This window comes from Saccopteryx bilineata, chromosome 3, assembly GCF_036850765.1.
Source record: "Saccopteryx bilineata isolate mSacBil1 chromosome 3, mSacBil1_pri_phased_curated, whole genome shotgun sequence".
In the NCBI taxonomy this organism is placed as follows: Eukaryota; Metazoa; Chordata; class Mammalia; order Chiroptera; family Emballonuridae; genus Saccopteryx; species Saccopteryx bilineata.
Window position 1 is genome coordinate 235,887,266 of NC_089492.1, and position 25,234 is coordinate 235,912,499.

General features: G+C 36.5%; 1 protein-coding gene across 2 annotated transcripts in view; it reads right to left on the reverse strand.

The window, feature by feature from the left end:
- The window catches only part of LEPR (leptin receptor), a 122,588-nt gene that overhangs the window by 22,751 nt on the left and 74,603 nt on the right, over positions 1-25,234 (reverse strand). For both annotated transcript variants that reach the window (XM_066268965.1, XM_066268966.1), the window contains exons 5-13: positions 24,523-24,722; positions 13,763-13,908; positions 11,216-11,360; positions 7,358-7,648; positions 7,082-7,199; positions 5,739-5,938; positions 3,233-3,381; positions 1,655-1,814; positions 1,475-1,557 (exon numbers count right to left, since the gene is read on the reverse strand). In XM_066268965.1, the coding sequence (XP_066125062.1) occupies positions 1,475-1,557; positions 1,655-1,814; positions 3,233-3,381; positions 5,739-5,938; positions 7,082-7,199; positions 7,358-7,648; positions 11,216-11,360; positions 13,763-13,908; positions 24,523-24,722 (1,492 nt within the window). The remainder of the gene's footprint in view (positions 1-1,474; positions 1,558-1,654; positions 1,815-3,232; positions 3,382-5,738; positions 5,939-7,081; positions 7,200-7,357; positions 7,649-11,215; positions 11,361-13,762; positions 13,909-24,522; positions 24,723-25,234) is intronic.

Sequence of the window (25,234 nt, forward strand, 5' to 3'; positions counted from 1 at the left end):
TCTCTACATTATGCCTTTTCCAGAATGTCATGTATGTGGAATCATTACGCAGTCCTTTCAGACGGCCTTCTACCACTTAGCTACATTTAAGATTCATCCACGTCCTTTTGTGGCTTAGTAGCAATTTCTCTTTATCACTGAATAACATTCCACTGTATGGAAGTACCATGGTTTGTTTATCCACTCATCTATGATAGAATATCTTGCTTGCTCCCAGTTTTTGGTGACTATGAATAAAGCTACTATGAATATGTATGTGCAAATATTTATGCGAACACAGTTTTCAAATCATTTGGATAAATACCTAATAGTATAATCCTGGATCATATGGTAAGACCATGTTTAACTTTGTAAGAAACTACCAGACTATCTTCCAAAGTAGTTACCAAAATATGCTCCAAACAAAGTACCATTTTGCAGTCCCACCAGCAAAGAATAAAACTCCCTGTTGCTTGTATCCTTGCCAGCAAGTTTTTTTTTATTTTAACCATTCCAAAAAGTATAGAATGGTATCTCATTATTATTTTAATTTGTAATTTCTTTAATGACAGATATTTGATGTAAACTGAATGTTTATGTCTCCCAAAATTCTGACAAAAAAAAAATTCATTTACTTGGGATTGAAGTCAGTTCATAAGGGGGAGAGAATGCTTTGAACATTGTTAGGCTGAATATCCATGGTTTAGGGAAATATCCATTATTTATTTGTCATTGTACAAAAAAATATTTCTTGTTTTAGATGTCCTTCACAGATGTAAAGAAGGCCATTTTACTTTGTTTAAATTTAATTTTTTTACTTATTTTTCTTTTCCTCTTTTTTCAAGTGAGAATAGAGGAGATACAGAGACAGATCCTGCATGCGCTCCAACCGGGATCCACCCAGCAACCCTATCTGGGGCCGATGCTCTGTCCATCTGGGCTATGCTCATAACTGAGCTATTTTTAGCACCCAAGGAGGAGGCTCCACAGAGCCATCCTCAGCACCCAGGATCAATGCACTTGAACCATCGAGCTATGTATGACTGCAGGGAGGGAAGATAGAAAGAGAGAGAAAAGTGGAAAAGGGAGGGGTGGAGAAGCAGATGGTCACTTCTCTTGTGTGCCTTGACCGGGAGTCAAACCCAGGTCATTCACACACCAGGCCAATGCTCTACCACTCAGCCAACCAGCCAGGGCCTGTTTAAGTTTAATATAAATAGAAATTTTGAACTTGAAGGAATACTAGATATCATCTAGTTAGTACAATCCTACTTTTATACAGATGAGGCTAAAGAGTCCAGGTGATTTGCCAAAATAGTACTGACATAACTGTAATATGGTAAGTTGATAATAGAATTAGTCTCCTAACTCCATGCTGGTGAGCCTCTTAGCTCTCTGTGATCACCTCTCAAAAATGGAAGTGAAATATGGGAGTTCAGAGTCTAAAAGTGACAGGATTATGAACAATGAAGAAAAACATAAAAAGCATAAATACTTTCCAAAGTAAAGTGACATTTCTCTCTTTTTTAGTGATGTCTTCATTAATTATTCTCCAAAACTCAGGTCCTCTCATAGGAACTGCAAAACAACAAGAGCCCAAGTTGTATAGGTGTTCTCAGTAGGAATATTTTTCAGTCAGATGTGAAACACACCCATTCACAAAATCTCTACAGACCTTTTATATCCTTGACAACTGTGTAGGCTGGAGTACTCCAGTTACTCCAATACCCCAGTCCATCTAGCCTCTTGCAGCGCACCTGAGCAGCATAGACTGCACACAGGTCCGGCACTGGGAGAAGGGCGGATTTTGATTTTGCATCATACACCTCATACATCTGTAACACAGTCAAAGCATTAGATTGATCATTGTTAACACACAGCTAGTTAAAGGGCCGGAAGTGCATTTTATTTTAATTTTTTTTTTTTTTTTTTTTGTATTTTTCTGAAGCTGGAAACGGGGAGAGACAGTCAGACAGACTCCTGCATGCGCCCGACCGGGATCCACCCGGCACGCCCACCAGGAGCGATGCTCTGCCCCTCCGGGGCGTCGCTCTGCCTGGGGCAGAGGCCAAGGAGCCATCCCCAGTGCCCGGGCCATCCCCGCTCCAATGGAGCCTCGGCTGCGGGAGGGGAAGAGAGAGACAGAGAGGAAGGAGGGGGGCGGGGTGGAGAAGCAAATGGGCGCTTCTCCTATGTGCCCCGGCCGGGAATCGAACCTGGGTCCCCCGCACGCCAGGCTGACGCTCTACCGCTGAGCCAACTGGCCAGGGCCAAGTGCATTTTATTTTAAACCTTAACACTATTCCAAAATTAAGAGGGAACTGATTTTGTGTCTTCTGGCTTTGGAAACACTTATATTAGCTTGGATCATGAGCTCCTTCAAGTTAAGGATTGTTTTAGTCATCTTGTTATTTCCTGCTCATAACCAGATTTGGTCTGGTTCAGTTGCAACCTTGCTTCCCAATCACTCTCTTAACCTTATTATTACTTATTCCTGTCCACTAATCCTTCCATCTATACAACTTCTAATGATTTTAACCTCGTAGTTACTAAGGCCTGCTGTAGAGAATCTCTGATATTCAGTCTCCTCAATAAGTAGGTCAACGGTCACATTCATTTCAGTTCAGTTGTCATAATCTAATGACATAGTTAGGGTCCCTGAGATTTGTAGGTCTCTGCAGGCTGCCATCAGAAAACTGACATGGCAAGTCATCTTATGCACACTTGAGAGTATGGGTATGATGCTGGTTGTTTGGCAAAAACAGCTTATTCCCAGATGCCTTCCAGGGAACACATGGATTCTAAGGAATATTATTAAATGTTAGAGGAAAAATGATTCAGTAAAATGAATTTGAGAAACAGGATGAAATAAAGTCACAACAATTTCTTTCGTGCATGACCTCTCTCAACCTTTCATATGCAATAAACTATGACTCTACATTAGAAACACACAGTGATGCAAGGTTTCCTAAACTTATTTAGCCATGCAAGCTTATTTTTAAGAAAAATTTTATGGGACCAATGTTCTATAAAAACTCACTTTGAAAAGTGATAGATTGCAGGAAATTTTTATTTCTTTAAGGGGTTAAATTTAGATCTCTAACAAAAAATATCTATGGAATGCAGGGGATATACTAAATAAATAAATAAATCTTATGCCAAAAAAATTTAATTTCATGCAATAAAATTCTTAACAATTTTAAGAAATAACATATAGTGAAGCAAGCTAAAGAAATTTCTGGATAAAAGTTACCTTCCATTGTATTTCTTTTCCATTTAAACCATAACGAATCTGGAACTGAAGATTATTCTCTGGAAAAATTGGCTTTTTCCAAGATACTTTCAGTAATCCGATTTTTACAGTAATTTCTGCTTTCACACTAGATGGAGGCAGTGGTTTCACTAGAAATTTCAAAAACAGTATATATTAAAGTAATAATGTTTAAAAACCATGATGATGATATTATAATCTCCATACCTTATAATCATAAAGCAATATCTTTTTTTAAAGTTTCACATTTATCTCATTTGATTCCCCTACTATTTGTATGCAATAAATAAGAAAAGAATTATTTTGCAAATAGAGAGATTAATTTTTTTAATCCTTTTTAATTTTTATTTATTTATTCATTTTAGAGGAGAGAGACAGAGAGAAAGAGAGAAAGGGGGGAGGAGCAGGAAGCATCAACTCCCATATGTGCCTTGACCAGGCAAGCCCAGGGTTTAGAATCTGCGACCTGAGCATTCCAGGCCGATGCTTTATCCACTACACCAGCACAGGTCAGGCAAGAGGTTGATATTTTAAAAATTGATACACTGTCCATGTCACCCAGCAAGTTTCTACTAGACCTGATTAGAAATTGAGCAATTGGCTCTGCAAGCAGAAGAAACCATGCTGAACACATGATAAACATCAATAGCAAACTGTTCCATGAAAAATTTTATTTAAAGGTAAAAAAACATGCACTGCATCTATTTCCACATATGTGAGTTTCAAACTCCTCTCCTATCTACTATAAAGTATTCCCAGATCAAGGTCAAAGGTAGTCTTGCAGAGTGATAGCCTAGTTCTCTCAAATACAAGAAAAACAGGCTTTTAAGGGGCAGAAATGGAGGCAAAGGTGACTAGAATGGCAAGAATTTTTTTTTTAAAGTAGAAAAAGACAATATAGAAACTCAATGTATTTGGAAATCAAAAGTCCCAAGAGCCAAGCATAACAGTGTGAGCACCTGAAGCTCCAGACCTCACTGACAATAATACTTTAAATTATTGATGTTAAAATACCTAAACTTTTCATTAGTATACAGTTTTTCATGATTATTCAGTTCTTCATATACCAAGAACATATTCTTTACCAATCAGTAAAATGATGTATTTTACCTCTTAAAAAGATATTTCCTCCCAGGAAAGGAAGTATAGTATGAATGTTTGAGAGACCCAAAGAGAGTAAATCTGTCACCATACTTGATTGAATCATGTGAATATAGTATGGATATAGGCCATGGATATCTAGTTTGTAATAAAAGTGCTTTGCAGTGGAATAGTTTATGTGGTCCCCACAATATTCACATTGAGAAGTATGAGGAGTTGTTTCCATTTATTGGGTAATAAAACCTCACAGAGCCCTTGTCTGGCTAGCCCAAGTTCATAAAGTTCCCACGAGGTAGAGCAGGCATTTGAACCTCAACTTTCATTTTCACATTGTTTTCTAGTACTATGTAGGCAATATAAGATCAATTTAAACTCCTTATTTAAGTACTGAAAAGAGTAACGTCAAGGTTATGCAGATACAGAACGGAATACTGTTGCATTTGTTAAATAGTGCCTGTAAAGTGTATCTGGGAGTGTTTGGGTGATGGGGAGGTAGAACGGTTCTTTGCTCTCCTAGGGTATTTAATACCAAATAGGTACTGCCGACAGTAACATCACTTCACATGGAACCAAACTAAATTGTGTGTGTGTGAATTAAATGGGACTTTATGTTGCAAAAGAAATCTAAATATTATAAGTTTACCTTTTATTGAACAAAATGCAGAGTTTGATTCTATGTGAAAGTACAATGAATCAAATAGTGATTTTTTGGCATAATTTCCCAACAAATAGTATATAGCTCTGAAATATATTCTTTTCCCTGTGCTGCACAATCATAAATGGCTCATTTCTCAAAGATTCCACAGTAATACCAGAAGTATATATCAAATTTTCCTAAGGCTTTCTGAATCCTTTGAAATCAAAATGTTTTTTTAAAAAGCATTTAAAATTTCATAATGGATGTCATCATTCCTTATCTATTTTCTCTTGTTCACTTGACTTTAGCTATTTGGATCCTGCACCCTATACAGCCTCATAAATTAAAGCCCTGAGTTACGACTATTCAGATTACAAAAACCATCAGAATACCTAAATTAAATTTTGAGATTTGAAAACATCAAATGTTTCCATACGTACACTGGGGAAAAAAAAATACAAAGTAGTGCATTATTTAGAACGTTATTAAATTTCATTCCCAGTGATTAATATAATCCATCAAATAGTATGCTGAAAATATTCCTATTGCTTAAAAATTGGGCTATAAATAATTTAAAATAAAATCACAATGGTAAAACATTCTAAGGCTGATTATCTTCTCAATTCCACTGTAAGAGAAGAAAATTAAATCTAATGTGATCAGAAGATGTAAAATACAACAATTACCCTGAATCAACCTAAATCCAAATCCGCTAATAAGAATGAAGACTCACGACACAATTTAACATACCCATGGAATCAGGAACAACACATGTTGGAGGAGAATCAAGTGAACCCAAAGAATGATTGATCCTTATCCACATCGTATAGCCGGATAATAGAAAGATTGGCTGAAATATGCACTCATAAGAACCGTCTCTCTGCAAATGGCAATCTTTGGGTTCAGATGTGGAATGAATAGATGAAACCTCAGGACAGTACAGGCTGCTCCTGAGAAGATATAAGAACAGTCAATTAATGAACGACATTGATGGAAGCAGTAAGATATTTGAGAATTCTACTTTGCTGTTTAAAAGATATAGTTTGCTTCATCTGAAAATAGATATTCTTATTAAAAAGCTATTTTTTAATTCCCAGCTACCTCACAATCTTGTTTTTCCATAAAAGCAGACTGCAGCCCTTATTAAATATTTCATTAAACACTAAGTGGGGATGCAAGTGAAATTAAATGACATTGTTCTAACAAGGACATAATGACCTAAATAGAGATAGAGCCTATAACATTTTAAGAGCTAAGCTAATATTATACGTAAGTGATACAACTTTAAAAGTATAGATTAAAGGTAGTAATGTGCATCCCTAAGATGGGAAGGAAAATAAATTTCTTACACTTTCAATATGGATTAAATTCCACAACACACTAAAAACATAGTCAATAGTAAATTACAGCATAATTACAGTGTCTTAATATTTCCCAGTTCAAAGCAATATAATTTTTAAAATACCAATTCTTGATTTGTATGTGAATCATGGTAGTCAAGCATATCAATCATCTTCTCAGAGAAGAAAAGTAAAAAATATTTTTATAACTAAGTCCCTATCAACATCCCACCTCAAAACATACAAAACATTTCTCTTCTTTGAAATTGCTCTTCTGCTACTATTTGCTCTTAATATGGTATTTTTAAAAGAACTTTTTGTTCTTTATTTTTATTCATCTTAGGGAGGAGAGAGAGAGAGAGAGAGATGGGGAGAGAGAGAGAGAGAGAGAGAGAGAAGAAGAAGAAGAAGAAGAAGAAGAAGAAGAAGAAGAAGAAGAAGAAGAAGAAGAAGAAGAAGAAAGGAGCAGGAAGCATCAACTCCCATATGTGCCTTGACCAGGCAAGCCCTGGGTTTCAAAGCAGCGATCTCAGTGTTCCAGGTCAAGGCTTTATCCCACTGCGCCACCACAGGTCATGCTTAATATGGTATTTAAATGGCTAAAGTGGCAGTTTCTGTTTCCTAATTAAGTATATTCTACCTTCTTATTTCAAGAAAATAATCTACGAAAATACTGTAATGGTGATGTTTTTATGGGAAACTTTTAACTCACCATATCTACAGAAAAAATAAAACAGCAAAAAAAATACATACCTATGATATCTCAGCTGCAAAGTACTCCCCATGAGGGATTGGATTGCATTGGTTGACCATCTGCAAGTCATTTTAGTTAAGTACCCATCAGTTTCACATAATATATTGATATTGACATCTATTTAAAACACATAAAAATATTAACATATAGCAAAAATACCAAAAAATTTGTAATGAAAATAAAACTTCCTTACATCTTCAATGGGAGTCTAATATAGAGTCCGTAAGATAAATACATCTTGTGGGACAAAGTGAAGAAGGCCTCAGCCTGCTTACCAATGACATATAACTCGGCATAGCGGTGGTGGCACTCCTGCTCAGTGCAGCAGTACACTGCATCATAGGCGAACTGTCCTCGAGGTCGGGTTGCATTCAAATTGGGAAGTGTCACTTTGCTAACGCGGTCACCCACAACATGATAGTGGCTCTCAGGAATTTTCTCAGCTAAATTCATCCACCAAACAATCTTTTTTGAGGAAACAATCCTGTTCTGACTTTTATAGATGCAGTGAAGAGAAACATTGGACCCCACACTTGTCAGAACTTTAAGCGGAAAGTATATGACATCTGTAATGACGGAAGAAAGGTAGGAAATCAGCTGAAGACAGAAAATACCATGTAAACAGTCAATGTTGTATAAGAGAATAATAGAGCATTTGGGATTTCGCTGCAACAGTAAAAGGGGTGTACTAAGAGACTGCACAAGTGTAACTGCTGGTTTAGGGCCTTGCACTCTCACTCTCAAATGACTTGCCCTTCCGTAAATGTCTTCAGGATTTCTCAGCATGGAGACTTTTTAATGATAAACTATGTTTTCGTGAGTAATAGTCACTTGCTAAGCAACACGTAGAAAATTAATGAAAGTGAAATACAGTCTAATTCCACAAAGATGTGTCTTCCACGAGGCTTTGCTTTAAGAATCGGTGATCTTACGGTGAGTTCTTAAATCACTGTACAAGAAAATCCTAAAGAAAAAATTTGTGGTTGCTATTGTCTCACTTGGATATACAAAAGTTTCACATCAGCAGGAGAAGTACAGAAATAAGCTTTACACAAGAAAACTAGTTAGGAAATGCAAAACTAATAGCACCCCAATACATAAAGCTAGTCTGTACATTACATGTCTGTAGTATCATGTTGAGATATGTAATGCCAGTCTCCTGTGGTTGAAGACCATAGGAACCATTACTTTTTTAAATATTATTTTAATGCCTATACACTATTCCATCCTACAATTTCAGTCCCCTATTGTTGGAAACATGGTTTATCTCCATTTTTAATTAAAAATAGAATAAAAGTCAAAAACTGTTAATATAGGAAGAAATTATTTCCACCAGAGTACATTACAAAACCAGTTATTTCGATTGTATAACTTAAGGTAACCCATTTCTGCTGATAGAATATGAATAAGTTTTCTTAAATGACATCTGGATTATCCCCAAAAGCAAAAACAAACAAACACTTCACTGGTTTTTAAGTTTTCTGTAATAGCATGCTGAACTCCAATATCTTTTTGTTTACTATCTATGTAAGGCATTGGCATTTTGTATGTCTCCAGTTCAGCATAAACAGGAAATAAAAGCTTAATAGCATGAAATTACTAGGCAGAAGCCGGTCCATTAGATGTATAAACCAGTGCAGGGCGGCACTCAGCCTCACTGGTCCATTACTTACTGCACACAAGTATCTAGCACCAACCTGTGAGACCATTAACCTACCTTCAGTGTGCTCCACACCTCATTACTGAACTGCTTCAAGTCTCAGACTGACCCATTTTTTAGAAAACGTGCAAATGAACTTTCAAAATTTAAGTTAAAGATTTTAGTTTTAAAGGTAATAAAAACTCAAAACATTTCCCTTCAAAATCGAATGCATATAGATAATTAAGGCTTAATTGAAAAATAAGATTAAAGTCATAGTGTTTGGGCATTATTAAATGTGAACATTTCAGCTTAAAATAAGAAAAACAATTTATTAAAAATTTGACAATTTCTGGCCCTGGCCGGTTGGTTGGCTCAGTGGTAGAGCGTCGGCCTGGCGTGCAGAAGTCCCAGTTCGATTCCCGGCCAGGGCACACAGGAGAAGTGCCCGTCTGCTTCTCCACCCCTCCCCCTCTCCTTCCTCTCTGTCTCTCTCTTCCCCTCCCGCAGCCAAGGCTCCATTGGAGCAGAGATGGCCCGGGCGCTGGGGATGGCTCCTCAGCCTCTGCCCCACGCGCTAGAGTGGCTCTGGTCGCAACAGAGCGATGCCCCGGAGGGGCAGAGCATCGCCCCCTGGTGGGCAGAGCGTCGCCCCCTGGTGGGCGTGCCGGGTGGATCCCTGTCGGGCGCATGCGGGAGTCTGTCTGACTATCTCTCCCCGTTTCGGCTTCAGAAAAATACAGAAAAAAAATTTTTTTGACAATTTCTAAAATTTACATTAAACAAATGTATTAAAATTATTGAGGTACATGTTCAATATTTAATTTTTAAAATAATATAAGTATGTATTTAATTCTCATATAAAATACGATACAATATTTAATTTGGAAAATTAGAAAACAATAATGATTTTCTTCTCATGGCCAAGTGCAACACCTTTGCAAGATCTACAATACATTAATGAATTTTACTGAAAGGAAATTCTATTGATAAATATTATTGAATTCTCAAAAGAATATATACCAAAACATTTGAGATAAAATCAATTTTTTAATTCTTGGAGCAGATTACTTAATATTTTTATGGAGAAATATTTTCTCTAACCCATTATAAGTGTTGCTATGTGTAAAATATAGAAATTATCTAATACCTACTTATCCTCTTCTTTGGCAGCAACAAGAATGCACTTAATAAATGTTATAAGAATTCAGCACTTCTAAAGTTGTTTTCAGTGTGTAGCATAATCTCAGTGCAATATCCTTGGACTTCATAAGTCCTGGCAAGGTCCTTAATTTTCCTCTAGAAGTCCAAGATCTTCCAGCATAATAGCAAAAAAACTTAGCCTTTTGCAAGAATCAATAATTCTTTGATTAGAAATAGGCAATGTTTCATTAACTGTGCACTTGGTAGGTAAAGTTTTAATATCAATAACACCACTGGATAAAAAGTAGTAGCTATAAAGGTACTGATAATTAGCCTTCTGTTTGTTTTGGCAGCAATACCTCAAGTAAGCTCTGTTCAAAATATAATAGATGATAGATGATAGATAGATAGATGATAGATAGATAGATAGAGTCCAAAGGGTCTGGAAATGATAAAGCAGGTGTGCTCATTCTAAATAAATATATAACTATTTTAAGGCTCCTGGCCTCTATGTAAAGAACATTGTGAATAAGCTGCAGTTTAGCTGATGTTAACGGTAACTTTAAAAATATAAAAACTGAAAGTAAAAATTCTCTAAATCAAGCATCAGGAGTAAAAAAAAAATTCTATTTTATGACATGATATGTAATATTCAAATAAAATTTCAATAGTAGAAATTTACATCAAATAAATATATCTGATTTTCAAAATATAAGCTAAGGAAACATTAATACCAGTAGTGTTATGAATTTGAAACTTTTAGTAACTGTATCTTTTGAATAAGAAAGTAATTCAACAAGATAATGCTTTAGATGCACAAAAACCTGGGAGCTCTTGTCCAAGTTTTCATTAACAAATTAACTTTTTCAAAATGTAAGTAGAAATCAATATCGTGCTCCTCTTTCTAATCTGTGCCACAAAATGTAAGTGTCTTATAACATGCCAAAGGCAACTTCAAAAAGTATATGACCTGTTGTTTTGGGTTTTTTTTTACAGAGACAGAGAGAGAGTCAGAGAGAGGGATAGATAGGGACAGACAGACAGGAACGAAGAGAGATGAGAAGCATCAATCATTAGTTTTTTGTTGCAACACCTTAGTTGTTCGTTGATTGCCTTCTCATATGTGCCTTGACTGTGGGGCTGCAGCAGACTGAGTAACCCCTTGCTCAAACCAGCGACCTTGGGTCCAAGCTGGTGAGCTTTGCTCAAACCAGATGAGCCCGCGCTCAAGCTGGCAGCCGAGGGGTCTCGAACCTGGGTCCTCCGCATCCCAGTCCGATGCTCTATCCACTGCGTCACCATCTGGTCAGGCATATATTCCCTTTTTAATAGAAGGTACCACAAAACTTACCTTGTGTAGTAAAAGTAAGAGGGGCACTCCAGTCACTCCAGATTCCTGGGCCATCGAGCCTCTTGCTCCTCACCTGAACCTCATACGAAGACCCAGGAAGCACACTGTCTACCAGCAGAGATGTAGCTGAGACAATCGTATCAGCCTGTTAAATATTTAAAATGCCAGAGCATCAAGTCAACATGGAGCCTCTACCAAAAGAGAACACAAGCAACTCTCAACAAATTTCAAAAAATTAAAATCTTACAAAGTAGTTAGCTGATCATCATGGAATTAAACAGAAATCAACAACCAAATAACAAAGGTTGGCACATGAGTCAATAAAATTTTACATAGCCCATGAGTCCAAGAAAATTACAATCACAATAAATGAACATTTTTAACTGGATGATAATGAATATTGATTTTTCAAATTTTTTCTAATGTGGGTGGGAAGTGTCAAGCCACGCTGATTACTGTAAAGCCCATGTAGAATATTGTGAAGAGAGAACTATAAACATTCTTAAAGGAAAGCTTCACATGTGTAATTTTTAAGAACCTAAGCCTGATGATAAACTAGATGAATCAAAATACAGTTTACCACCTGACCAGGCAGTGGCACAGTGGATAGAGCATTGGCCTGGGATGCTGAGGACCCAGGTTCAAAACCCGGAGGTAGCCGGCTTGAGCACAGGGTTACCAGCTTGAGTGTGGGATCATGACATGACCCCATGGTTGCTGGCTTGATTCCAAAGGTCACTGGCTTGAAGCTCAAGATCATTGGCTTAAGCGAGGGGTCACTGGCTCGGCTGGAGGGCCCCCACCATCAAGGCACATATGAGAAAGCGATCAATGAACAACTAAGGTGCCGTAACAAAGAACTAATTGCTTCCCATCTCTCTCCTTTCCTATCTGTCTGTCCTTGTCTGTCCTCCCTCCCCTCTCTCTGTCTCTCTTGCTAAAAAAAAAAAAAAAATACAGTGTACCAAGTAGAGGGGAAATAATTAAGAGACTTAACTCTGCATAAAAAAACCACCAGCAAGGAATTGCTTAACAAATAATTTCGGTTTTCTAATGATATACACCAAAACTATTGAACACCCCTGCCTCTTAGATTTTGTGCACCATAAAATGAAAATGGTGAAAATACTGGAATCAGTACACAACATAAGATCACCCCTAGTGTTTAAAATCTTATTTTCTCCATTTTACAGATCAGAAAGCTGAAGCCCAGAGAAGCCTTAACTTTGTTTTTTTTTTTCCAACAAAACATTAAGGTTTCCTATCCCGCTCTTTATGAAAATAAAGTCTTTAAAAAGTTAGCCCAACTTAAGCAAAAAACAGTTTACCTCTAAATTACATAACAATTAGTTTCACAAATCTCTTCTTTCTCCTCCTCTACCCCTGTTTGTTTTTATTGCAGAATGATTGGTTGGTTTTTATTGAGGTAATACTGGTTAATAACATTATATGGTGCTGGGAAAACTGGACAGTCATATGCAGCAGAATGAAACTAGACCACTATCACCTATCCCTCTCAGATTCACACTACTACTCCTATCCTCACACACTCCCCTGGCCTGCCTCTCATCCAGCTTACAGCTTCTAAATGGCTCTTTTCTCTATTTGGAATCCAATTCCCCCAGATACCTACATCACCTTCTCCTTTAAACCCTTGTTCAAATGTCACCTTTTCAAAAAAATCATGTCCTACTTCCATTTAATATTATAACCCACCATCTCTCACCAGCACTCCCAAACTACTTTTATTTTGGTCTACTATCCCAATGCACCCTGATGCAGGCAGAATTGTTCTTGATCTCTAGCTTAATAAATACTTACTGAAAGAATGAGAAAAGGATTTGATGCTTTTTTGTAATTTTCTGTGTATATATGTATATGCATGTGTACTTTATATTCTGTTGCATGCATGTTCTGCATTTCTTGTAAACATGCATGTTCTATACTACATGTAAACAAATATATTGAGCAATTTTAAAAAAGGAATTTAATATTTATATAAAATCAGAAATCAAAGAAGATCTGTAGATGAAAAAATTATAAATGAATTCAAGTTTGTGTAACTGAACTGCCTATAGCCATTGAACTGTGTGTGTGTGTGTGTGTGTGTGTGTGTGTTTAAATGTGAGAGAAAGAGAAAAGAGAAGAGAAGGGAAAGAGAACAGGGAAGAGGAAAGAAAGAGATATCAATCATAAACTTTTTTCCAGAAGAAGAGCTTTCTCTGGCACTGAATTCTGGGAGGAATTTGTCATGTTCTGCAATATATAACATGGATCCATGTATAAGCAATACTGAGTAACATGAAATAATGTTTCTAAAACCATTTTACAGAAGATGCAAAAATGCTGTTCACATGGTAATATCCTATGCTGATCTTAAATGAAAGTCAGAGGTATAATATTAAATTATAACTTATTCTGCTCTACAAAGAGCAGGCACATTTGGTATGCAAAGGGCACTTTCTATGGGACTTGGATGGGTTTCACCTTTACCTTAGTTGTCTCTCAACTTTTCTTACTAAAACATACTTACTAAAACATACTTACTTCTCTCAAACTTGCTGTGGAATTCTCTGAATATTTCACTTGATATTGAAGTTGAAATGGTACGGATGTTGAACTTGACCAAGAAATCTTTAAATTACCACTGTCTATGATTTCCATATGCAAACCGAATGGTGAATTCGGCTTCACTTAAGAAAAAAAAAAGAACACTTTTAAGTCAAGCAATTTTCATGATAATCATAAAATGAAGTCAAATTGAATTTTTAGCATATCCTATTATTTCAACTACTTAAAACATGACCTTACTGAAATGGATAACTATATAACCAAAATACTAAGTCTACTTCTTGTACATTATTATAGCAATCTCATTTCCTTCTTCTTAAATCAGTAAATAAAGTTATTTTGATAAACATGAATTCCTGCTGTTAAAAAAGTCTACTTAACTTTATTTAACCTAGCATTTTCCAGACTTACTTGAAGCCTCCTCCCATTATATCAACCCACTTGTTCTAGTGGATAACAGGGGAAAAAGCATTTTGCAGAGCACTATTTGGAAAATACATATAGATTTTTACATGCAAATTAATGTAAATTTGCATGCAAAAGTCAGAAAATCTCCCTTAACTTTGAAATACAACAATCCATACATACCTATTCAAATAATCCACAGCATTCATATTTTACATGTGGTAAACACAGCGTTAGTAGGCCCTGGCATGTCACCAGAAATGGGGATGGAGTGATTTCTAAGTTCATATGTATATGCATGTATTTATATATGCATATAAATTTGTGTATTATAAATATGTGGAATTATGTGTCTGTGTGGGTAGTTTTAAACAAATAAAAAAATCTTTAAATTATTTGTAGAGACTATGTAAACATGTTACAATAAAGGATCACTTGAATAAATTTATGGTTCATTCCTATAAGGGATATCTCTATAGCCATTAAAAGTCATATTGGAGAAAAATATTGAAAATATTTAATATTGTTAGTTATAAAAGTTTATTTTAAAATTTTAAAAAGGTTATTAAACACCATCTATACTTGAATTTCTGCTTTGTTAAAATTAAAAAGTATATATATATAAAACAAAAAATTCCAACATGATAGAAAACAGATGATACATTTTTCTTCTTCATGCATCTCTGTTTCAAGATTTTTATAATTAACAGTAATTACTCATACACATAGAAATAATCATTACATTTACTGACTTGAATTTTATTTTCAAGAAATAAAATGACAAATATTTCTTGTATCTTATATCAGAAATTTGGATATAGTTTTTCTCTTTTCCTTAAGTCAAAATTAATGAAGTTTTTACTTTATGCCACATATTACAAATTTTATTTACTTTACAAAAGGTACAGCTAAACACTAACATCTAGAAACAACAGGTGAAATTCACTGAGTTCCCATGAAGAAAAAAAACAAAACAAAACATAGACATCAAGTAATAAAATATAAACTATTGTACATTTCCTGTTTTCATATAAATATGCCTTAATATTAGAAATCTAAAATGAATTTCTCCCTGGACACTCTATGTACACAGTCCCAGATACACCCCCATTTACTGCTTCTTTCAGGTCAATATTCCTAGAAAGAGTTGGCATTCCTCACTCTCCACTTGGCATCCCATTCCCTAGCCAAGCTACTCTGATCATGTTTTCCTCCTCATCAGTCTCCTGAAACTGCTTTTATCAAGTTCACTACCCTCTGCCAAACTCAATGTCAACTGTCTGATTCATTTCACCCCACCTTGCAGCAGCATTCCACATAGCTGCTCACTGGAGAAAAAAACCTTTAATACTTTTTCCACTTGTCTTTGAGACCATAACATTGTTTTACTCCTCATTTCTCTCTAATCATCTCTCAGTCTTTCTCTCTCTGAACTCTAAATGGTTAATCTATACAATCTCAGAAACAACTATATGCTAGAGACTCCTAAATATATATTTATCTTTTCTGAACTCTAGGCTCATCTATCCTACTGCCGATTTAACATTTCTTGGGTTGCTATTAAGCCTCTAAAATATAAATATGATGTGCCATAACAGCTAGTCCTCCCAAAATTTCCCCATCTCAGTCTCTGGTACCACCATTCATTGGCACACTCAGGTCGAAGCCTAAGTGTTATCCATGAGTCCTCTCTATCCACACGCCATACTCAATTCCCTAAAAACTTCAGTCAGCAACATCTCCCAAATAGATCCCACGTTCACTGGTCTAACCCTAAGCCTGCTAAACAATTCCAACAACCTCTTATCTGGACCCTTTTCTTCTGTTTTTGCAACTACCCTACACCTCTTCTTCATCAATTTATTTCTCCATATGCAGAGTAAATTTTAAATATGAAAACACAAACACACATAGATATATGCATACACCTGATCTATTGCTCTCCTAGTTCAAAAGTTTCTATTGCATCTAATAAAATCCAAACTCTCTAACCATGGCTATGATATGATCTGGACACAGATAACTCTAACCACATATCTAAATATTCTACCTCATTCACTTCAACCAACCAAGCTCATTTCATTTCAAGGGTTCTGTGAATGCTATTCTTCCTGCTTGGGCATCTTTTGCTATGGATTTTTGCATGGCTATCTCATCTTCATCAGCTCAAATGCTATCTCCCAAAAGAGGTTTTCTGTGACCTCTACAGCTGAAAAAATAACCCCCACACTAACACTCTACAACACCACCTGTCATTTCTTTTATAACACTTAAAACTTGGGGATATTATTATATTCACCCACATATAAGAAAAATAATCCCCAAAGTTATTCCTAAAGAAAGACAAAATCTTTTTTACAGTTTTTGTAAAGTCTATCATATCACTTGCTCTTTATTTTAAAAAAAATTCAATTCAATCCTGGCTCTAAATGTTTCTGAAAATCACTTGATACAATACGTTATAAAAAGATAAAATTAATTATCTAAATAAAATTTTTTTAAAATAAATAAATGAATAAACAAAAGAGATGATTATATTTAATACACATTTTGTATCCTATTTTTCTAAGGTATAACTTCATGACTGAATTGCTTTAATATCACTGTGATTATGCTGTGAAGATCATAAATATACTCCTAGGATAGATACTTGAAAGTTCTAATGTTAAAACATAATGTCATATACATTCAAAAAGTGATATATCCCCAATAACTTAGAAAGGAGTAAAGGGGAAATTGTGAGGGAAATTATATTAGACACCTAGAAAAATGGCTCTAGTGACTTCAAAAACAATGATGCAAAGATGCATGTAAAAAGTTTCTATAGAATTATTTTAAAATATGAGTGGAAAATAGTAACACCTCAGTTATATATCATATATAATATATAATTTAACATATGTACACAAAACTCAGTAAGTTAAATACTTTAAGTTAACATTTACCTGTATTAGACACATTTTTAGTGATATTTTCAAGTTGATCAAAAGAAATTTGGAGGATCTTTGAACTAAAAATATGGGGCACTACTTATTTGAGTTTTCATGTGATCAGATTTGTATAGCAACTTCTCCTTATTTACATTCTTATTTCTGACCATTATTCTTTGTCCCTACTCTATGAGGTAAGAACTTTCTCTCATTCACCACTGTTTTCCCCAGCTCCTAAGAAATATTTATTGAAGGAATAAATTCAAGCAAAAAAAAAAAAGCTTCTAAGTATTTTCATAGTTATCTGTTCAGGACCTAACGACCTTTGCTGGCAATGTGTCCTAACGGAGGGCTCCTCGCACCTGGCCCAGATGAGGTGAGTTCCGCTGTTTGTGATCAGCACCAGCACAGAGGCTCATGTGCATTGGACAGGGTGGAACTTCATAGTCAGCCAGCTCAGGTGCTGAATATCCTGTCTTGCTAGGCTAGGTTCCACAGGGGGAAGGAAGAGAGGCTTGGAGCATGGACATTCAAAGTGTGGGTCCCTGCAAGCTTATTGTTGTGTCCGGTCAAGGGGCTTAGCCACTGTCTTGGGAGGCAATATCAGCCCCAGGGGAGGACTCTCTCATTCTGCCCCTTGAGACCATGAGCTCACCAGCTGGAAGACCTTCTGCAGGAGAGACTGAACCTGCTGCTCATCTCACTGGGGAGAAACAGAATTGGAGTATCCAGCAGTGTCTAAGGGATTTGGCTCTGGAGTAGGGGCCACTTTCCCTGTGCTGAGCTCCTGACCAAGAAACCCTTGAAGTAGGGGATCCCACTAACATTGTATTCCAAACCTCAGCTTTCCTAACCCCCAAGTTTGCAAACAGTAGAGGGGTAGGTGGGGTTAGGCCAATCTGAACCCACACTACAGTCTTTTTACAAAAGACACTGTGGGGAGATCATGCAGCTGCAAAAGAAGATTGAGCAGTTGAAAAGTGAAGGCAAAATTTACAGCAGTTGGGGTTTTTACGGAGCAACTATCATCTCTAAGCAGGAGGAAGCTGGTCCTTATACATGGGTTGGCCCCCTCCACGCTACCCAGGTGCAGAAAACACAGACAAAAAGCAAACAGAGCAGAAGCTCCAGATAGGTAGCCTGCAGCAGGTTACAAACAATGGTTGACACCAACCCTAGAAGAACTAGAACCAACACAACCAGTAGTGGGTAGCAGACTCGGCTAGGTACACAAGCAGAATGCCCAAAGGAGAAGTCCAGCGGGCACCAGACACTGGGGAGAATAAATATGCCCAAAAGGACAGACATTGCCCAGTGTTTAATATATATAATCAAGCTTGACCCTTAGAGCCAGCCAGCCTGAAGGGATAATGGTACACACGAATGACTAACTGCTTTCAATACTCACAACAGGAGGGTAAATACTACCCTCAAGAAGCATTCCTACAGCAAGAAACTCAGGTAGCCTAGAGGTCAGTAGCACTGATACCATCTACCTCATAAAGATACCACATAAATTTCAAAGACAGAGCAGAGCTATCTAATACACAGACAAAATGGGCAGACAGAAAAATATGACCCAAATGAATCAATAACAGAAATATTCAGAAAAGGACTAAATGTAATGGAAGTAACCAAAATACCAGACATAGAGTATAAAATAATGTTTATTAGGATGCTCAAGGATCTTAGAACAACAATGGATAATCACAATGAGAAATTAAACAGAGATAGCAAGCATCAAAAAGGACATTGAAATAATATAAAAGAACAAGTCAGGAATGACAAATACAATGTTAGAAATGAAGATTGCACTAGAAGGAATCAACAGCAGGCTGGATGAAGCAGAAGGTCAAATCAGCAATTTATAAGACAAGATGAAAGTAAGCACAGAAGCAGAGCAGCAAAGAAAAAAGAGGCTCAAAAAGACTGAGGAAACTCTAAGAGAGCTTTGTGACAACATGAAGAGAAACAACATCCACAGCATAGGGGTTCCTAAAGGAGAAGGGAGCAAACAAGGGATAGAGAACTTGTTTGAAGAAATCATAGCTAAAAATTTCCCTAAATTGATAAAGAAAAATGTCACACAAGTTCAAGAAGCACAGAGAGTCCCATTAAAGAGGAACCCAAGGAGGCCTACACCAAGACACATCATAATTAAATGCCAAAGATAAAAGACAAACAAAGAATACTAAGAGCTGCAAGAGAAAAGAAGTTATTGACATATAGAGGAGCCCCCATAAAGATAACATTGACTCCTCAATATAACATTTCAGGCCAGAAAGGATTGGCAAGAAATATTTAAAGTGATGCAAAACAAGAACCTACAACCAAGACTACTTTATCCAGCAAGGCTATCATTTAAAATCAAAAGGGATATAAAAAGCTTCCCAGACAAAAAAAGACTCACAACCAGACCAGTACTGCAAGAGATATTAAGGGGCCAACCATAAACAGCAAAGACAAAAAGAAATTGAGAGAAAAAGATTGTAGGATAAAGAAATAAAATGGCAATAAATAAGTACATATCAATAATAATCTTAAATGTAAATGAATGAAATGCTCCAGTCAAAAGACAAGGTAACTGCATGGATAAGAAAACAGGGCCCATATATATGCTGTCTACAGGAGACCCACCTCAGAATTAATACAGATAGAGTGAAAGTGAAGGAATGGAAAAAAATATTTCATGCAAATGGAAATGAAAAAGAAGCTGGGATAGCAATACTTGTACCTGACAAAATAATCTTTAAAACAAAGGTTATAGTAAGGGATAGAGAAGTTCATTACATAATAATAAAGGGAGCAATCCAACAAGAGGATATAACCATTGTAAATATTGATGCACCTAATATAGGAGCATCTAAATATATAAAGTAGATTTTGATGGACATAAAGGGCAAGATTGACAGCAATATTATAATAGTTGGGGATTTTAATACCGCACTAAAAGAATGGATAGATCCTCCAGACAGAAAATTAACAAAGAAACAGCAGCCTTAAATGACACACCAGAACAACTGGATTTAATTGATATCTTCAGAACATTTCACCACAAAGCAGCAGAATATACATTCATTTCACATGCTTATGGTACATTCGCTAGGATAAACCACAGGTCATGACACAAAACAAGTCTCAATAAATTTAAGAAGATTGGAATCAGATCAAGTATCTTCTCTGATCACAATGGCATGAAACTAGAAATCAACTAAAATAGGAAAACTGAAAAGCATTCAAACACTTGGATGTTAAACAGCATGTTATTAAATAACAAATGGGTTAACAATGAGATCAAGGAAGAAATCAAAAATTTCCTTGAAACAAATGAGAATAAACATACAACAACCCAAAATCTATGGGACACAGCAAAAGCAGTATCGAGAGGGAAGTTCAGAGTATTACAGGCATATCTTAAGAGACAAAAGAAAGCTCAAATAAACAACCTAACCCTGCACCAAAAAAAACTAGAAAAAGAAAAGCAAATGAAGCCCAGAGGAAGTAGAAGAAAGAAAATAATAAAGATCAGAGCTGGAATAAATGAATGACATAGAGACTAAAATAATACACACACACACACACACACACTCACACACACACACAAAAGATCAATAAAACCAACCGCTGGTTCTTTGAAAAGGTAAATAAGATTGAGAAATCTTTAACTAGACTCATGAAGAAAAGAAGAGAGAGGACCCAAATAAATAAAATTAGATATGAAAGTGGAGAAGTAACAACTGACACCACAGAAATACAAAGGATTATAAGAAAATACTATGAAGATCTATACACCAGAAAATTGGATAACCTAGGTGAAATAGATAAATTCCCAGAAACATACCATTTTTCAAAACTCAATCTGGAAGAATCAGAAAACCTAAACAGACTGATTACAACAATTAAATTGAAACAGTTATCAAAAAACTTCCAGCAAACAAAATCCTGGACTAGATGGCTTCATGGGAGAATTTTACCAAAATTCAAAGAAAAACTAACACCTATCCTTCTCATATGTGCCTTGACCGCGGGCCTTCAGCAGACCAAGTAACCCCTTGCTGGAGCCAGTGACCTTGGGTTCAAGCTGGTTGGCTTTTTGCTCAAACCAGATGAGCCTGCGCTCAAGCTGGCGACTTCAGGGTCTCGAACCTGGGCCCTCTGCATCCCAGTCCTCCTTCTCAAACTAACACCTATCCTTCTCAACTTATTCCAAAAAATTCAAGAGGAGGAAAGACTTCCAAGCTCATTTTATGAGGCAAGCATTATCCTCATTCCAAAACTAAGTAAAAACACAACAAAGAAAGAAAACTATAGGCCAATATCCCTCATGAACATAGATACTAAAATTCTCAACAATATATTAGCAAATAGGATCCAGCAATACATTAGAAAGATTATACATCATGATTGAGTGGAATTACTCCTGGGAAGACAAGACTGGTAAATATTCACAATTCAATAAATGTGACTAATTACATTAAAAAAATGAAGGATAAAAATCACATGATTATATCAATAGATACAGAAAAAGCATGTGATAAAATCCATCACCCATTTATGACCAAAACTCTGAGCAAAGTGGGAATACAGAGAACATATATCAACATGATAAAGACCATCTATGACCAACATCCAACATCATACTCAATGGGCAAAAATGAAAAGCAATCCGCTTTAGCTCAGGAACAAGACAGTGGTGTCCACTTTTGCTACTCTTATTCAACATAGTTCTGGTAGTCCTAACCACAGCAATCAGACAAGAAGAACTAAAGGGCATCCAAATTGGAAAAGAAGAAGTAAAACTATCATTATTTGCTGATGACATGATATGGTACATAGAAAACCCTAAAGTCTCATTCAAGAAACCACTAGACTTGATAAATGAATTCAGCAAGGTGGCAGGATATAAAATTAATATTCAAAAATCAGTGGCATTTTTAAAGTACCTAAGAATAAATTTAACTAAAGAGGTAAAAGATTTGTACTTGGAAAGTTATTAAGACATTGAAAAAAAGAAATCAAGGAAGATACAAACAAATAGAAGCATATACCGTGTTCATGGATAGGAAGAATTAGCATCATTAAAATGTCTATACTGGCCCTGGCCGGTTGGCTCAGCGGTAGAGCATCGGCCTGGCATGCGGGGGACCCAGGTTCGATTCCCGGCCAGGGCACATAGGAGAAGCACCCATTTGCTTCTCCACCGCCCCCTTCCTTCCTCTCTGTCTCTCTCTTCCCCTCCCGCAGCCAAGGCTCCATTGGAGCAAAGATGGCCCGGGCGCTGGGGATGGCTCCTTGGCCTCTGCCCCAGGCGCTAGAGTGGCTCTGGTCGCGGCAAAGCGACGGCCCTGGAGGGGCAGAGCATCGCCCCCTGGTGGGCAGAGCATCGCCCCTGGTGGACGTGCCGGGTGGATCCCGGTCGGGCGCATGCGGGAGTCTGTCTGACTGTCTCTCCCCGTTTCCAGCTTCAGAAAAATACCAAAAAAATAAATAAATAAAAATAAATAAATAAATAAAATGTCTATACTACCCAAAACAATCTATAGATTCAATGCAATTCCTATTAAAATACCAATGGCATACTCCACAGATCTAGAACAAATATTCCAAAAATTATATGGAACCAAAAAAATAAAAACCAAATAGCCTCAGCAATCTTGACAATGAAGAATAAAGTGGGAGGTATCATACTTCCTGATTTCAAGTTATACTACAAGGCCATTGTAATCAAAACAGCTAAATATTGGCATAAGAACAGGCATACAGATCAATGGAACAGAACAGAGAATCCAGAAATAAACCCACACCTTTATGGTCTATTGATATTTCACAAAAGAGACAAGATTATACAATAAAGACAGTCTCTTTAATAAATGATTTTTGGAAAATTGGACAGGTACATGAAAATAGACCACCAACTTACACCATTCAGCAAACAAACTTAAAATGTATAAAAATTTAAATGTAAGTCACGAAACCATAAACATTTTGGAAGAAAACATAGGCAGTAAGCTCTTTGATATCTCTTGTAGCAATATTTTTGCCAATACATCTCCACAGGCAAGTGAAATAAAGGACAAAATAAACAAATGGGACTATATCAAACTAAAAAGCTTTGCTCAGCAAAAGACACCATTAACAAAAGACAGCTCACACAATGGGAGAACATATTTGCCAACATATCTGATAAGGGTTTAATAAACAAATTTTATAAAAAAAACTTCTAAAACTCAATGCCAGGAAGTTAAACAATCCAATTAAAAATGGGCAAATGAACTGAACAGACACTTCTCCAAAGAGGACATACAGATGGCCAATAGGCAATGAAAAAATATTCAGTGTCACTAATCATCAGATAAATACAAATTAAAACCACAATGAGATACCACATTACACCTGTAAGAATGGCTCTCATTAGCAAATCAACACACAATAAGTGCTGGGAAGGCTGTGGAGAAAAGGGAACCCGCCTGCACTGCTGGTGGGAATGCAGACTGGTGCAGCCACTGTGGAAAACAATATAGCGTTTCCTCAAAAACTTACAAATGGAACTCCCTTTTAACCCAGCTATCCCACTTTAAGGAATATATCCTAAGAATCCCAAAATGCTAACTCAAAAGAAGATATGCACCCCTATGTACTGCAGCATTGTTTACAATAGCCAAGGTCTGGGAAGAGCCCAAGTGTCCATCAATGGACAAGTAGATTACAAAGCTGTGATACATATACACAATGGAATAGTGCACGGCCATGAAAAGGAAGGAAATCTCACCTTTTGCGATGGCATGGATGGATCTGGAGATTATTATACTAAGTGAAATAATCCAGGCAGAGAAAGACAAATACCATATGATCTCACTTATACGTGGAATCTAATGAACACAATGTACTGAGGAATGGAATAGAGGCAGAGGGGAGGTCAGGGGGAGCAGAGGGACAGCTGTCAGAGGGAAGGGGAATGAGGGGACGGAATCGGAGGTGAGGGTATTAATAAATTATATATATATAACACATAGATACAGATAACAGGACATCAAATCCCAGAGGGAAGTGGGGGAGAGAGTCAGAGGAAGGGGGATAAAAAGGGTTTAATGGGGGGCACGTTGTTGGGGGGTGAAGGTGTTATGTTTAGTGGAACTCTTGAATCCATGTTAACACAATAAATTTATAAAATTAATAAAAAAGGAAACTATGTTCAAGAAAAAAATAAATTACAATTGGAAAGGTTACAAAACTACTGATAAATCATTTCAGAAGCTGCTCATTAGACTCCCTAGCACTACATTCACCATCTTTATAGAGTTGGCAAAAGTGAGAGAAGCGAACGACAAATTATGTACGCAATCTGTAACCTGTTTGCATGACTGATGTTTAGAGCTGTGATCTTTCTTATGCACAACTTACCGATATTTATTGGTTGAACTGACATTAGAGGTGACTGAAAAACTACTGCAGCAGATGTGATTTTTAAATACATTAAAAGAGTGTGGTTGAGTCTGGCTGTTGGCACAGACACAGGGCATTCACAACATTCATGAACACTGCAGTTGCACTGAACGAGCTGAAAACTGTATTTCTCGGGGTCCAGCAATGACTCTTCAGGCCTATACAAAAAAAAAGAGCTAAATATTAATATAGGTGTGAAGGTCCTGGATATATTTTAAAATGTGGGACACAAAATCCAAATTGAGATAAGCTATTCTGGACACCCAGCTTAAAGGATACATTATATCAGGGAAACACAGCTAAGCATTCAAGCAGGCTAGCCATCAGAAATAATATAAGCAAGTAGCCAAGCAATGGGGAAGGCTGAAAGGAAAGAAAGTTGCTATCCTAAAATCCTATACCCAGTGTAAATAACTTTCAAAATAAATGTAAAATAAAGGCACTTTATTTCCAGATGTACCAAAATTGAAAGAATTCATCACCATGAGAACTGCATTACAAAACATGCTAAAGAAAGTCCTTCAGGCAAAAAGAAAGGAATGATAGCAGATGAAAGTCTGGTTCATGTTACACAAAGAAATAAAATTTAATTGAGAGGGTAAATATTTACTGACAATCTAGAGCAAAATTAATTACCTTATAGTGTGAGGTTTATAACATAAGTAGAAGT